We start from the raw sequence: 16,806 nt of genomic DNA on the forward strand, positions 1-16,806 counted from the left end.
TTCTTTTACTAAAATTATAATTGACTGTATAGTTAACTTTGAAAACTCTATTTTTTTTTTTTTTGAGTTACGATTTTTCTTATTTCTTTCCAACTTTGCCTGTTTTGCCACTTTTTTTTTAATGACTCTCAGAACAAGGGTTAAAAAAAATTCAACGTTTTGGCCTCATATTTTTTCATGTTACAGTGAGGTTTTTCTTTGGGGGAAACCGTAATGCTGTCATATGTCTTGGCAGGGACTGGAAGCTTCATAGGCAATTCACCATTTTGTTGTTCTTGGAAAAATTACCCACTTTTGGATGCAGTACAAGCTTAAAAAAAAAGTTAAATTGGTCTAAGCATGTTAGAAATACACAGCTAAATCTTCAGGATTTCTAACTGGAATAAAAGTCTGCATTGTAAAATACTGCATGTGAATGCCAGTGAATATTAGCTAATGAAGGTTAATAAATTGGGGGGGGAAGGGCAGAACAAAAACCAGTCAGTTGCCCTCTTATGTCACAGACTTTAACCCTTATCACTTAATAATAATAGTGATAATTTAGGGGTTCATGACAGTGGCTAAAAGAAGGATAGAATTTACTTTTATATTGTCTAGTTTATAAAAGACATTAAACATTTGTAGTTTGTTTTTTCTGATGTACCTTTTCTATCTGTTTTTCAAAACAATTCTCTTCGTGGGTGTTATATCAGGGAAGAGGATGGAGTGGTGGTGGCAATTTTATAGGGTTCTCCTTTTTTGTTTGGTTGTTGTTTTTTTGGGCCTTTTTTTTTTTTTGCCTTTTTTTGGAAGTATTTAGCAGAAGCATGTCACACCTGAAATGCCAAACGTGTGGAATGCAGTATTTCTGAAGTGAGATGGGTTTTGATGTTAATTAAGTGTAGAATATCCAAGTAAATAACCTTCCAACAAGAGAATGCTAATTGCAGTAAGGGTAGTTTTGCTTGTCCCAGGGTAGCAGCTCTGACAATAGTCTGTTATTTAGCAAAAGAATATTAGTTGATTTAAAATAGGAGCCTTATTTTGCCCAGTATATTGTACAGAAGTAATCAGCTTTCAGCTTTTGAGTGGAACTGCACAAAGCTCATTGCCCCTACCAGTTATCTCTGTGGTTGCATTCTTCATTTATCATGCATTCCTTCCCCTTAGCTTGCTGGCATTTCTGTAGGGCTTTTGTCTCTGTTAAATATCTTTGTGTTCATTCTCTCTTGGCTGGTGAAATATCTACTGTTACTGCACAGTGTGGGTGACAGAATGTGCTGCAACGGATTAAAATCTACAAAGTAGAAAATCAAAATGCTACAGTATCTCACAACTGTGAAGCAGGGTATTATGGCTTCTTGCTTGTCAGACAGGGTGTGGAAACTTGCAGCAAATGAGTACAACAGCCAAAATGTTGTCTTTCCAGGTTTTAAGGGGAGAATTTAAAAATACACTGTAGGAGAAAAGTATATTTTTTTCCCTTAAAGGAAAGCAGAAAAAAAGCCCCACAAACTGAAGGGCAGTATTTTGCAATCTAGTCACTCTTGCAGATCTAGCTGGGAGATCATACAGCTCTAGATAGGAGCAGAATATTTGCCATTTGTAATAAGGACACTTTAACAATAAAAGTATATTCTCTGTATATGGTGTCTGAGCAAGGAGATGCAGTGTTGGGATTTCTGAAGGAACTATATTGAGGAGTTCAGGAGATGAGACCAAATGATGGTAGGAAAGTTGGCATATATTCCTCAAATATGTTTCCTCCCTCATAAAAGATACTAAGATTTTAATTCCTTCTTAAAAAAAAAAAATCTAACTACTGAGTTGTTTGGCCTTTGCATAAATTAAGACATTCACATTGCCTCTCCCCCCCCCCCCCCCCCCTTCAGTTTCCCTCTGGAAGGAAGAGTTGGGTAATTTGCAATTTAATTTTTCCCATGGGTATTTCAGATTATGTGAGCTGTGGGTTCTGACATCTTCAGCATGCTGGGGAAGAGGTCCTCCCTCCTGTGTCTGATTCAGGCTCTGGGAGGAGGAGTGTTAAGTTCTAGTTTTTAACTCACCAGTCATGCTGAAGAGAGGCTCCATCACGTGTCTTTTGCTTTTCACTCTCTTCTCCCCCTTTCCCCCTAGCCCCCATTATTTTTAAGTAAACTGTACCTTATTTCCGTGAAATTTCTTCTCTCAGATCTGTCAGTGTGGCCCTTCAGAGAAGGAGGAGGGAAGGAGGATGGTCTTTTTGAATAGACAGCCCTAAGCTGCCTGGATAAATACAGTTTTTAGTTTCAATTGCTATTTCAGTGAGACCACCTCTCATGAAAGCATTTGTGCACTGGAAAGTGTACCCCTTAAGCAGTTTTCTGAATAAACTGTTTCATAGAAAGAGAAATCAAAAGCAAATTGTTTTTCTTTGATAACTCTTAAGTTGTGCAGTTCAGTGTAATGACTACATGAAGTATATTAGCAAATTGTCATGAAATGTCATTGTTGCAGTGCTTTATATCTTGTGAATGTAGTAATCAATAGATGAAGAGTTATCCCTCCAAGATTTGTAACTGTGATTTTTCCAGTCAGATGGTAATTGACTTTAATAAAATAATATTTCCAAGAATATTCAACCAGGTTATCTAGTTGGGGTGCAAAGCCAGTAATTTGTTTATGCCTTCTGTGAACTAGAATTCAAAGATGTTATTTTTCAGTTCAGTTGTTTAAATCATACAGTGGTTGTCAACAGTTTTATTATAGCCTACTCCTCCTAAGCTATGCTTAACATTTTCAAATTCCTTTTAGGAATGTTAGCTCTTTCTTTTCAGGGTAATTGCTGAATAGTTACTTTGTTGTAAACTTGTTGTCTCATTACCAAAATTAATTTGCAGTTGGGCTTTTAAAAGCACTTGCACAAGAAGCAGCACACCAGTGCAGTTTGTGCTTGTACCAGCAAAATACATGTTGTTTGGATATTGATAGCAGTATTCCAGTACTGATACAGTAACGCAGTTAAGTATTTTCCTGTTGAAATTAATTTTGTGTAGGCAGGTTTTAAGGTGCATTTGCCAAAATTTTAGTGAAATTTGGTGGATTTGCATGCTTTATTCTGCTAAATGAATCTGAAAATCTTATTAGGGATGAAGTAATTTGTCTGGTATCACATAAATACCTGGCTCAGGCAGGTCAGCTAAACCTAAATCTCCCAGTGTTGGTTTTTAAATATGAAACTTTTTCTTAAGGTTATACAGGATGCTGAGCCATGCTCTTGAACTGTCTTTTAAAGTTCTTATTACACCGTTTTACCTGTGAATTGGGGGAAAACAGTAATTCCTCCCTTTCATTTGTTTTAGCAAGCTTTGCAGTTTTCCTAAAGGGGAATACCTATTTTTGTCTTCAAAATGCCAGTGAACTCTAAAGGTTTCATGAGCATTTTAAGCCAATTTAAGACCTCCTTGTTACTGAACTGGGCTGCCAGGAAAGCTGGATATTCTGCAGAGCGTACTTGTGTTGTGCGCCAAAGCCACAGTGGCACATACTTGCAAGAACAGCCAAAGCAGACACAGTGGAGAAGTTTTGTGAGCATTTGGCTGAGTTCCCCGGCTTCTTGTTCTTTCCATTTCTTTCTTCCCCTTTCCTTAGCCTTCTCCTCTTTGGAAGTAAATCATAATTCACTCTCAAGAGGATCTGTAAATACCAGAAATTACCGAGTTTTTACACCCACCATTATGTGTCTTCAGTCCCATGGCCACTTCCTCTGATTATTGCATGTGGGAGAAGTTCCCTGCCACCTGAAGTGGCAGAGAACTAAGTCCAGTTATAGTCCTTTTATCAGCCTAAGGAAAAGAATAAGCTGTGCTGATTTATATTTGTGTGATCTTAGCCACCATTCTCCTTCAAATCATAACTGTGGATTTTTTTTTTTTTCTTTTATACTCACCATTCTTGCCATTTTGTAGGTATAAAAGCCTCAGCTCTAGAATAGTCTGGTAAAGTCACCCAAAAGTCTGGGTATTTAAATTTAGGGGCATATTGATATCCTTGAGAAATCAAACCAAAGTAAGTTTGAAGAAATTGTTTAAGCTAAAAGGACCAGAACTTACAGGTTATGAAGTGCCTTGTCCCTTTTATGAGCATGAGTTAAGAGCTTTGTAACACTTCAGATATTTCTCTCCCCAAGATAACCTGTCTTGTTCATAATCCTTGTAACGGTCTAAGCATGAGGTTAATTGTAATTGCAAATCAGACTGTGATTTTTTTTTTTACTTCAGTGTCACTTCTCATGCTATATTTTAATAAATAACCTCTTCTGAACTGAAAATGCCCTTGAGCTCAGTAGTATAATTTCATTAGTGTTGTGTTCAGGTAGCAGTCTTGAAAATTGGTTCTGGACGCTAAAAAATCTTTTAGGTTCTCCAGATACTTCCAGTAGCAGAAGGGTTGCCTCATTTTGTCTAGGCAGGGGGGTGTAGATGTATGACCAATCAGGCATGCTGTGAATTCTAAACAATACTTGCTTTTTCCCTCGTGCATGTAGTTTGTGTAGTAACTGGATGTACTCATCTTCACCATGCTATGCCTACCCATTGTCTTGGGCGAGACATCAGGCTAGGTACATTAGTATGGCCATTTCAGGGCAAGTTTGCCATTTTGAATCAATGTTTAGTTAAGATGACCAGGTTAAACCTTTCTCATCCCATCAGTGCCCTTCCTGCCTTTCTGCTTAACAGGAGCTGTTACATTCATCTCCATTTGCAATTTTTAAATACTGAAACTAGCAGCAAGGAAACTAGTCATTTGATACCACCTACTTGAGCATGGAATGCAAGCTTCTCAGCACTTGTTATGCAAGGATGGGAATGGGCAAAATGCCTGGAATGTCGACAGCTCAAAATTAACTGTTTTTTCCCCAGGAATATGTTAAATTGCTATATTGGTAAGGGACCTCAGTGTCTGGCATTAGGTCAGACAAAAATAATCTTTTACAGTGACTACACTTAAGAAGTAATATCTTCAAAAAACACCTAGTGGGAAGGAAAAGACGTGTTTGAAAAATGGAGACTTCAAAAACAATATTTTTTTCCCCCACCTTTAAATTGCAATCTGTATTACAGTAGGTGAATATAAGCCCTGAGTCTGGAAGTGCAAAACTGTCACTTTTCTGTAACAGATCAGCAGTGAGAGTGGCTGGTGTAGTATAGGTATAAAACCTGGCATGGATAAATATGGTGAGATTTATTTATGCATTTATTGTTATTGGGAAGAAAAGCTTGTGTTGAAGGAAAACAAATTGCAATTATACAACATGCTTAAGAGTTTGGTTTTTTTTTTAAATGACTATGTTTTTAGCAGAACTGATTATGACTATTCAGATATTTTTGTTAGGTTTCAGTGAGTGAGACCATATAAGCCTTAGGGATGTTTTCTAGCAAAGGAGATAAATTTTAAAAAGTTTATTGCTGGTAGCTTTTTGGAACAACTTATCGTACAGAGGCAAGCACAAAACTCCCCCAAAACTTTAGTTCAGTTACAGGAAATACAGGTTACAGAAGACTGGCTTATTGATGCTGAAGTTCCCTTCCCAAGAGATTCCTTCATTATGCAGTGTTTTGCAAGTGCTTTTTCTTTGCTTAAAAGAAAAATGAGAGAAGAACTGGTGGAAATGCTTAGAGTGTCAAAGGAATCAAAGTAAATATCTAATCAGGTTTTGGAACTTTTCAGAGATACAAACCTTGTCCACAGCAGTACTTTTCCTTTTAATAAGAGTGTAATTAAGTTACTGTACAACAACTTCCTACTTTCAAAGCATCAGCATAACTGAAGCTGAGGGGAAAAAGCAAGCTTTAATCTGGAATGTCATATGCAAAGGGAGTTACAGGCTCTCAGCAAGCTCAAGAGGCTAAATTAAAGCCTCTTGTATTGAAGGGTGATGTTTTACTCTACAGCTGAGCTGATTCAGTTAAACAGTGCTGAAAGGAGAGATCCCACCTTCCCCTCTTGCCTTCTGGTACTTCTTTCTTCCTTGTTGCCTGCATTAGCATTTGTTTACTTCTTAACCAGTTCACTCTGCATTAGAGAAATAGCTAGCAAAACAATTAAGGATGTTAAGGAGGGGACCAGTCCTGCAGCTGTTTTATAAAACAACACAGAAATCTCACCAGACACATGTAGTCTTCTTTCATCCACAAGCTGTTTAAGAACTTATGAACATGATCACTCAAATACATTGCTAGGGCTCATCTGATTTGCATTCGATTGCCAAGCTGTGATAACTCAGTTGTACCTGAATTCTCTAATCTTGTTGAAAGGACTTTGAGTCCCCATCTTTTTCATTTGTGAATGAACAGTTGAAAATCAAGCTCTATATGCCTTCAGGATTGTTTACTGGAACGTCAACACCATAGCAGCCTGGGTAGGGGAGAGTAGAGGTCCTGACTCCTTGCTCTCCTGGCCCTGTTGTTTGGTCGATGGGGTGAGGTGTTCTTCAGGAAGTTACATCTGGAATTCATGCACAATAGCTGAGGCATGAAATATGTAGATTATATGTAGTGATTCACAATGGTGCTTTTCAGTAGCTTCAGCAGGAAGTTGGTTATTAATGCAAGGAGGAGGAAATGGTATTGAGGTGCTTGATAAAGTGTTATGCTTTAGACTAAAATGTAACATAATACCCAGATTCTTCACATGCTGTAAATGAAATTGAAGGGGGAGAAAAATGTATTTGACAAAATTCACAGTAAAATTATTACTAACCATACATGAATGCAGTTATTGTGAAATGACTTCTATTGATACTTTATTTCTCTTCCCATGATAATAAGATAGCCAAATACTTTCCAGATGTCAGTATGAAATAAACATTGCCTGAGGTTTTGTTTTTGATGGGGAAAACCTCACCTTTGTCATGTCTATGCTCTTTTTTCTCTGTTCTTAAACATGTTACCACACTATGCATCCTCTGTGAATCTTCTGTCTGCTTGTTACGTACTTTTACCTTGCTTTGTTTGTTACTAGCTTTTGTTTCTTACCAGATATTTTGGAAAAAAGATTAACTTACCGAAAGCATGAACGCATATCCTACTTTTATGGCTGGCTTTAAATGTACTTTAAAAGAAAATGTTCATTTAAACAGTCATAATCTTTTATGGTGCACTGAACTTTGAATGCCACTATTTCAAAGTGAAGATGAAACTGAGGTATACAGTTGCGTATTTGTTGTACAGTCCTTTTGTTTAAAATATTCAAAATGCAGAAATCTAGAATTTCTCTTACTTACCTGTCATTTTAACTGTAACATTCTGAAGTGTCTAAATTGCCCATTGTAAGACAAGCATAAACATCTAGCAGTAAAACAGTGTTCTCCCTTTTATGCTTATATACCTTTTGATTTTGCCAAAATAAAAATCTGTGAAATTTTTAGCTTTAGGGTTCCTTGTAATATTTATGAGAGTTCAAAATTGATTTTAGCAGATCAATTTCCTAAGGTGTCAACTGCAGAATTACTCTTACAACTGTTTTGTGTAGAGGTTCAGCATATTGAAATATAAGAAACTACTTTTGGCTTTAAAGCCTATTACCCAAAAAAAAGGAAAAAAGAAAAAAAAAATCAAGTTAGTTTATTGAGCCACAAAACCAAGTAATCATCTGGAACTCCTCTAAATTTTGTTTTGAAATCCAGAAGAAGAAAGTCATAGAAGTCAACAGGCTTCACCGTTTGGTATTTTTCCTCTTCATTTTCTTCATCCTTGTTTCTTCTGCATGTTGAAATATATTTATCCTCTTTTAAAGGGTTTCAAATATACAACAGCAGCTGGCCTTGCTAGACAATGAATCTTGGCCAGGAATGGCTGAGGCGGACAGGGACCGTCTTCAGCTCATCAAAGAAAAGGAGGCTCTTCTTCAGGAGCTGCAGCTCATCAGTCAGCAGAGGCGATCCCCAGAAGACATTGCACGTTTGGATGAAGAGAAAAGACGTTTGGAGGATGAAATTCAGCGGGCTCGAGCAACATCTGCACATGGGGCCACTGAAAGGTTTGGGAACTTAAACTGTTTTTTTTAATCTACTGTAAGATCCATATAGGTAGTTCCAAAGGAAAACTAGGGAATGTCACTGTATTTAAGAAGCAAACAAAATGTTGCTAGAATAATTTGCAAAAAAAAAAAAAAAACAACAAAACAAAACAAAAGGGAAGAGACTGCTCCGGAATGCCATTATTTAATTCTGTTTGTCTTTGAGTTTTCTGAAGGAGGGTTAGAGTGATGTTGACTAGTTAGTTCTCCTTTAATTAATCTAAAAAGTCTGAATAGGAAGAAGAGATCAGAATGGAGTCACAAAAGCTGCTTGGAAAAAGTCTCTATGATACTGTCTTGTTATAGAGACCTGAATAACAGTACTTGGATAGTGAAAGATTTTTCTGTTATTTTGAAGGGGAGTAATATTCATTACCAGAAGCATCAGGACAAGCATAATTTTCTGCATTTGGATTCTGCCTTATAACAAAAAAAGTTAAATGATTAAATCTTTACTGTCTTTTGTATAGTTTTTTTTCTCCCTTTTAATTTGCAGTCTCAGCAGTGGGAGCATATCCCAACTCTGACAGTCAGAGAACATAATAAACAGAGTCATTCTTTAAAACTTAAATATCAAGTTATATATAAGAATAAACAACATCCAAACCATATTGATGGGAAACACTGTGTTTATTTCAGAGTTGCCCTGTTTCTCCTGTAGCCAAATAAATGGGCAAAGCTTCTTAACCTCTTCAAGTTACCAAGTAACCAGTACTCATTCTTGTTTCCCAGGCTTGGTAAAAATCCAGGTTTGAGGAAAACTGCATGAACCAGCCCTAATGTGACCTCTATAAAGATTAATATTTACGTGATTAAGACACGTGAAATACTTCAAAGTGCCTTCTATGTATATATCTTGAGAAATCCACGTCCTTTGAAAAGGCTTACTTTAGACAGTAAGTTTAGGCAATAAACAGAAAATTAACAGCCAACCCACAGTTCAGTGTTCTATATTTTTTTGCAGTGTTTGCAGTATCATTATATTGGCTTTCCAGCTTAAATTGACAGAAAAGGGAGTTCACTTTACACTGTAGTGTAGTAAGTTTTACTTGCTGTTTTTGGGCTCTTTTGTTAGGCAGTACATACTATGTTGGCAAGAAGACCGAGCTAGTTTTCCATGTAGTTCATGCTGTGGAAACCAGTGTTCCAATGTGATACTTGATATTTCAACTGCCAGCAAAAAGTTGAATAGAAGTAGAATGATACTGAAGGACACACTATTTTTGTATAATAAATTAGAGGAAAGCTTAACTATTAGTAATTTTTTTATTTATTTGGTTGGTTTGTGCTCAGGAATATCCAAACCCATTCCTAATTAATGCTTTTCTATTTTTGCTCTATCCTAATCATGAAATACAAAGAAGCTTCCTCATTGAAATTGTTACTTGTTCTCTCCTGTTACCAAGTTTTAAAGGCATTGAGTTATACACAGATCATAACTAACATACAATTTGTATGAGAGAGGTGGGGCTTTTTTTCGTGTCTGTTGGTTAGGCATCGGTGGTGTTCGGTTTTTGTTTTTCTGTTTCTTTGGGCTTTTTTTGTTTGTTTTGTTTGTTTGTATTCTAAGATTGGCTGGCAGCCTTCGTTGTGGAGGCATCTCTTGCCCTTTAACACAGGTACCTAACTTTCAGTATTGGTGACTGTGGAGTGTAGGTTCCTAAGTTCGTGTTTTAAAGTACATGATATGGATACCCCTTGCAGGCTTTTCAATCAGTTGAGTTTCTTGTTTACGTTTGTCTTTTCCTTTTGGTTCCTGTGTTTAATGCCTTTATCATACTAAGTTTATGTAGTCGATCTGCAGCTGCCTTTGCACCGCTTGGTTTACCTGTACCTGGTCTGGGGTCCACAGGAGCAGGAGAAGATCTTCAATATTGCATGGGCTTGGGTGTGCAGCTTCTGCCATGTGGTTGCAATAAAGGGAGCCTCCCTGGAGAATAGTGGGCTTGCTGGAGCACAGCAGTACAGACCCTTGCCAGGATATGAATTGATGAAGTTGGAGGCCAAAGAAGTTGAGAGATTTATGTTTTTACTGCTAACAAAGACATAATTTTTTCATATCTTAACCATATGAGGTTTATAGAAAGTAATGCTGCCATTTTGTTGTACTCAGAAGGGCTCCCTGTTGGTTTATTGGTTTTGTGGGTTGGTTGGTTTGTTTGCCTCCCCTCACCACCACTTCTTCCTTTCTCCCCCTGCTGTACCCCCTCTGCCTATTAACTTGTTGAATTCTAACAGCTGTCATTGCAGTTGAGGGGAAGGTATGAAGCACTGAAACAAGCTTTCTCTAAACTCTGTCAGAAGCCCAATTTCCATCTAACTTGTGAATGCAACACTGAATTTGAGTATACAAATGTACAGCACAAAACGGATTACCACCCTGATTTTATTTTTGAAGTTCAATGATAGGGCTCGGAAAAACAAAACACCAGGAATACTTAATTCTGAATTCAGGAAAAGAATAAACACAGTAGCAATAGATAAAATTTGTTATTTGAAATTTTATTAATTGCAAAATACAGATTTTAAGGTAGACATCTTATAGGTGTTTGTGACCAAATGCATTCTAGGTACATTTGTGTTGTGGCAGTGGTACTGAGTAATTCAGCTGCTTGTTATTGGACTGGGCAAAAAGTAAGTCCAGCGAGAGTTTTTTTTGTCATACATTAATATTCAAAATGCTGTTATCACCTACTTAATTATTTATAAATGTACTTGAAACACCTGCCTGGGAATTCTGCTGGAGTCTTGGTTCTTGTGTTCCTGCTGGAATCACCATTGGTGCATATAAGATGCATAAATTGAAACTTTTTATTAAACAGTGAAACTTCTTTTTTTTTTTTTATTTCAAACTGCAATCCAGTGATATTTTTTGTACTTAGAAAGCTTGTGGCACTTTTTGAGCACTACTGTAATGAAGAAAAATAGTAATATGTATCTGTTTATTTATAGGATACTCTTACAGGAAAAGAGAAATTGTTTGCTTATGCAGTTAGAGGAAGCTACTCGTTTAACCTCCTATTTACACTCCCAGTTAAAAAGGTGAGTTATGTAAAACCAGCAAGTTTTGAATTTTAACTGCAACAGAGAATAATATTAGTAATCTATGAAGTTTACCTTTTAATACTTTTGTGTACATGTGCCAAGTAAATTAAGTTTTAATCAAATTTATCCAGTTTGGTCAATGGAATGTGATGGTTTTGATGGAGTTTCATGAATAGCATTGGTGATGGCTGTTCGGACTAGATCATTATGTAGATTTGGGAATTTCATATGTTAGCTTATTTTCTGAAAAGAGGATATGTACTTAAGCCCCATTGTAATATTGTTATGGGTTTACTAATATGAAGATAACATTCTTTTAAGTTCTCTGAGGTTTTAATACTCTGGTACCTTCTCCAAAGGAGGGATTTTTGATCCCCAGTGAGATGACAAAATTTTGCCATTTAAATATGAGAATGTGCTAAGACCCATACAGAAGCCCAGCATGTTTTGCATATTCACACTTGCAGCTGCCTTTTTAGATGCAGCACTTGGGGATTCCTCAGCTCAACACCATGCCAACATCAAAAGCTCGGTTCCTGTTGTGTTTCACTCGATCTCTCTTAGTCACTTTTATTCTTCTCTCCCTAACTGTCTGAGAGTGGGAAGAGGAAATGGAATGGGATTCATGCTAATGTCTGTCTGACTTTGCACTGGAAAACCCTGTGAGAGTGATGCTAGCACAGCCGTTTGTTAGGGCTTTCGAAATCCCTTCCTACCTGTCTTCCCTGATATGTTTATGATCATGGTTAACTCAAATTCAAGCTGGATCAAGCCCTTCCTGGATTTACACTGAATCCACTGATCCAGATTCTGTTGTGGTTTCTTTTCTGCTGAATTAAGGCAGCTTACATGTTGGAGGAAGGAGTCCTATTGGACCTTTTGTCTTCAGGTGCCTGGCCCTGATTTGGTTGTCACTTGCCGTGTTCCAGTGAAAGATGTGTTTGAGACCAGGGCAAGGGACATGAGCTAGTCCCTGAAATGCCAAATTCTCTCTCTCTCTGTCACTGCACTGAATGCATGTAAAACTGCTTGTGTAATCTGGATTGATGTTTTTGTCTGCACTGGTATTTAAATTATGTTTGAAAGGGCCTTTTTTTTTTCTCTCTCTTTACCTGCCGTAGTCTGTCAGCTAGCACCCTCACAATGTCCTCTGGCAGCAGCAGGGGATCTCTGGCCTCCAGTCGAGGATCCTTGGCCTCCAGCAGAGGCTCCCTCAGCTCGGTCAGCTTTACGGACATCTATGGCCTTCCGCAGTATGACAAATCAGACAGCGTCACAGACTATGGGCAGCATTTACGCTTTGACATCATTCCCTTCGAGTCTCTCACAAAGGATGTGCCATACGCTGATCCTGTCGGACACTCGAATTTCAACAAGCAGCGGAGGTCGCTGGATACCCCACAGTCCCTGGCGTCCCTGTCATCACGGTCCTCCTTGTCATCGTTATCCCCTCCAAGCTCACCTCTGGACACCCCATTTCTCTCTGCATCTCGAGATTCTCCCTTGGCTCAGATGTCAGAAGGTTTTGAGGAAATGGCAAGCATAGGAGCCCTGGAAATGCTCAGGGCTCAGACCACAGCATTGGGTGACGATGATACACAAGGAACAAGCTCATCTCACATGTCCGCTTACCCTGTGGACGGTGAAGCCTTGCGAGAAATGGGACCACAGCTGACTGCTGCCCAGACTGTTGGAGGTGAGTTCATGGACATGATTGTTTTGTGACATTATCATAGAAATCCTCACAGAGACATAAGCAAACTGTCACAGTAGAAATTGTTACTCAGTTTAGTTTGTTTTTCTTCCATCAGTTAAAAAAATCACATGGTAGGTGTTAGTTGTTTAAAAAAAAAAAAATCAGAACCCCCAAGCTTTAGATTTGGGGCAGAGAGGTGAAATATTAGAGGAAAAGCTTGCAAGTTGATCTTAAGAGAGTGGTGAATTGGGTGGGCAAAAGAAAATGGAACATGGGCCGACTGCAGTCTAGCACATCAAGGAATAAATATTTCTGTCTTGTATTGGAAATCAGTCAAAGCATGGTTTTGTTACTTCTGAAGTCCTCAGTTGTGCCCACATTGCCATTATCCTGATAATTTAGAGGAACACAAACCCAGGGGAAATAGAAAAATACCCAACAAATTCCCCAAGAAAAACCCAAACACAAAACCAGGCAGTGAAGTGATGCTGCCAACAGTGCTTGAAGGCTGACACACTGCATGCTGAGTTCATACATATCCCAGACCAGGTTCCCATGTCTTAAGTTCTGCAGTGGAGCAGAAGCCACAGTGGCATGGTAGTCATGAGTGCATGGTGCACCATACTCATGAGTAGAGTGCTTCATCAGCCAAAGAGCATCTTTTAGGGGCTGTGTGAGAAGTTAAGCATCCTTTTGGGTTGGTTGTCTTGGTGGACCTGTGCTCTGTGATTGCAGAGGAGAGGTGTGTGCAGTTACAACAGCACACATAATGTTGAGTTTCATTTTCCTGACTCTGAAGTTGACAGACTTGCTTTAGCTTGCATTGGTGGAAGCTTCGGAGGCACAACAGAGATCAAAAGAGGAAAGAGAAACTTTTTAAAAAAAATAAACTAATTAAAAAACCTGAGCATACAAGCACACAAGAAATCTCTTGCCCTGTTTTAATCAATCAGTAGAAGAACTGCTGTTAAAAAAGAGTATTCCTTCATGATGATATTTTGGTGTACTGGCTTGCTCATATTTCTAATAAAACCATACCAGTAGAGAAGGATTAGTAGAGATTGTTTTTTGTATGAAAGCTTGTAGTTGCCATCCTACTTCTACATGCAGAATTCTGTTAGCAATTGCAGTCTTGCATTCAGGACTTAGGAGTAATGTGAAATATAACCAGAGAATGTATGATATTATCCTACCAAAAATTCTATTTGACAATTGATTATAAGAAGGAACGTTGCCAGTATTTAAAGAAAATCTTCTAGCTTTTTATTTTAAAAGAAAATTTCACCACTGCGCTGAAAAGTCTGTATTGCTGTTACAGCATTTTGCGTCTAGACTTGCCTTCTTTCCTTAACACAGCTGGCATTGCCAGAAGATACTGTTGCAGAATTTACATTTACTAGATGTAAACATTTCTTGTGCCCATATTGCAGCTTTCAGACCAAAATAAACAGAATTCCAGAGACCAGCATGTAAGCTTGTGCTTAAATTAGTGCCATGAAAAGGCTTCCTGAGGCTTTCTTTAAACCTCAGATCAGACCACAGCATGTCTTCACCCACTGTGGTAAGAGAAACTATGTTAGTAGTTCATTTATAGCTCATACGTGTTTCCTAGAAGTGAAGGCCTGGTCTGAAGGGCCTAGGGAGCAAGAGGATAAGGGATAAGTTCCTCCTTTGGTTTTACTTTTCCCTTTTTGCTGTCATGCTTTTATGCATTTCACATTTCTCTGAAAACCTCTGTCAGAACATGCTTATGCTACCAGCTGTCACTGCTGCAGTGTCCAGCTCCTGGTCCAGGGGTTACAGAATTTTTTTTGTGTACAAAAGAATGCTTTGTGTTGCTTTTTGAGGAAAAATGTATAGTTCAAAGGTAACCAAGCGGTCTCTTTTGTTTTGTTGGGATTTTTAGGGTTTGGGAGTTTTATTTATTGTTTTGGGTTTTGAAGTTTGCTTGTTTGTTAAGGGTTTTTTTTGTTGGTTTGTGTGATTTTGCTTTATTGTTTGTTTGTTTTTTATGTTTGTTTGGTTTTTATATTTGAATTGGGAAGCAGTTGTTTAAAACTTTTTTGTCTGGAGTCATGACTACCTTGAGTTTCACACAAAAAGCTGTTGGGTTTGGAACTGTAATGCAGTTCTTTTCAAGTAGCAGTTGGAAGTTTTGAAATTGTTTGTACTCTGTTCTAGAAGAATTTGGTGAAGCATCAAGCTTGTATATCACAGTTTGGGAGCCCCAAATGCTGGGGGGGGGTTGTTTTGTCACTGTGGTACTATGCAGTGTGCTTCGCTGCTGCCACCCAATGGTCTGGTAGCAGAATGCAGTGCTGCAAAATCAGTCAGTCTGCTCGACAAATCTTCTGCCTGTTCCATCGCTAGACAAAACACGAGGTAGTTTTCACAAGTTCTGGGAGCCAGGAGGGCTAGCACTGACTAAACTGTACATACTTTGCACTGAAGCAGCACTTGAGCAAGTCCAAGCAGTTCTTCAGCAACTTCAGTTTTGACGTTCTGTTGCTGATCTGCTGTTTTCTTGTTCTGAATCTCTCTTGGGGGTGTACTGTGAAATATGTTAGCATGTGTGAATGGAGGGAATATGACTGAAAGGTATTTTATATAGCTGGGAATGGAAGAAATGTTAATAAAACACCAATATCTTCACTATCTCCTCCTTTCTATCATAAAATAATCTTTCAAATGCTGAGGTGTCTTTTAATGCCTGAATAGTCTCTTATTTGCAAAATGTTGTCATAGATCTAAAAGATGATTTATCATTGTGTGCTTTTCATTTTGTCTTGTTTCTCCTGCGGCACAACAGAAAAATGCACTGTAAGTGAACCTGAAATTACTTATTGTGCTGTTTTTGCCTGTAATTCCCAGAGTGGCTTTCTGTATAAAGTGTTGGTTTGTTTGGTTGTTTGGATTTTTTTGAGTTGCATGTGAAGAAACGGGAAATTTTGCTACATTTGGGTTTGTTTGATATTGTGCTATATCTGTTTAATCATTATGGCATACTTAATTTTTTTGCTATGTCAACTAAACAATGTATTCATGGCTGTAGTTAAATTTCTGGAAAAAGTGTTTTGTGAGCTTCAGCTTCATTATATAGCAATGCCTGACAGCATCACAGTAGGTGAGGTCTGTTTATGTTTCTTAGGTAGCTTTTATGAAAGTGTTTGACTCTTATTAGTGCGTTTTCAGCTGACGTGCAGTATTTGTACTCTCCTAAGCTTGCAAAACATGCTTTAGAGTTACTTATTTACTTATTTCCTTTGGAGTTAACTTTTTTCAAATAATGACAACTGAAAATGCTCTTTCAATCATGTTGTTGTTTATCAAGCTTTGGCAACCAGTAGTTCTGGGAATTCCTATGTATTGTTCACCAATTTTGTTACTTAAATGAGAAAATGAGTTGTCTCTCTTAAACTTTACTTTTAAACAATTCTTTAGCATTCAGCATTGGAAGGTTTGTAACCTGTGCTAAGCTTTGCTCTGTTTAAACCAAAATCTGATGTTTCTTTCTTCTTGACCAATTTTTCCTGCTGGCTTTTTTTTTTTTTTTTTTTCCCCTCTAATCAAGGGGCATGTTTTGGTATTTGCATCTCTCTCAGATTTGCTGGGATTGTCCAGGTGTTATTGAATGTTTCCATGGCCTGCAGGCAACAAGCAAGTCATTGTCAAGTTACAACGTTATCGTAATATGTCATTTTTTCATGACATTATATTGGTACTTCACACCAGTTTGTGCTAACAAACTGGGAACATGAACCTCCAAAGGAGCGAGCCCAGGAGGTCTTTCATCTGCTGCATCTATACAAAGTGCTCACATAGAGGAATGACCCAAAGACTTTGTTTACAAAAAGAAGTCATCCTCGTGTAACTTGTTGAAACTAGTACAGATGTTATAGAACACTTCTGTACAAAATGTGTATACTTTTGAGAAGTTCAGCCTCTTTCCAGTATAGTAAAATTATTGGGAAGCTTTCATATTAAAAGATGTCTTCACAGGGTGCAAGTTTTGCTTCTGCAGAAATACT

At 37.9% G+C, this 16,806-nt stretch overlaps 1 protein-coding gene across 1 annotated transcript in view; it reads left to right on the top strand.

Annotated features, from left to right (window-relative positions):
• The window catches only part of WWC3 (WWC family member 3), a 102,207-nt gene that overhangs the window by 64,986 nt on the left and 20,415 nt on the right, over nucleotides 1-16,806 (top strand). Inside the window, exons 9-11 of the mRNA XM_054384655.1 lie at nucleotides 7,756-7,998; nucleotides 10,990-11,079; nucleotides 12,204-12,778. Coding sequence (XP_054240630.1) covers nucleotides 7,756-7,998; nucleotides 10,990-11,079; nucleotides 12,204-12,778 — 908 coding nt within the window. The remainder of the gene's footprint in view (nucleotides 1-7,755; nucleotides 7,999-10,989; nucleotides 11,080-12,203; nucleotides 12,779-16,806) is intronic.

The sequence above is a fragment of the Indicator indicator genome, chromosome 1 (genome assembly GCF_027791375.1).
Source record: "Indicator indicator isolate 239-I01 chromosome 1, UM_Iind_1.1, whole genome shotgun sequence".
Taxonomy (NCBI): domain Eukaryota; kingdom Metazoa; phylum Chordata; class Aves; order Piciformes; family Indicatoridae; genus Indicator; species Indicator indicator.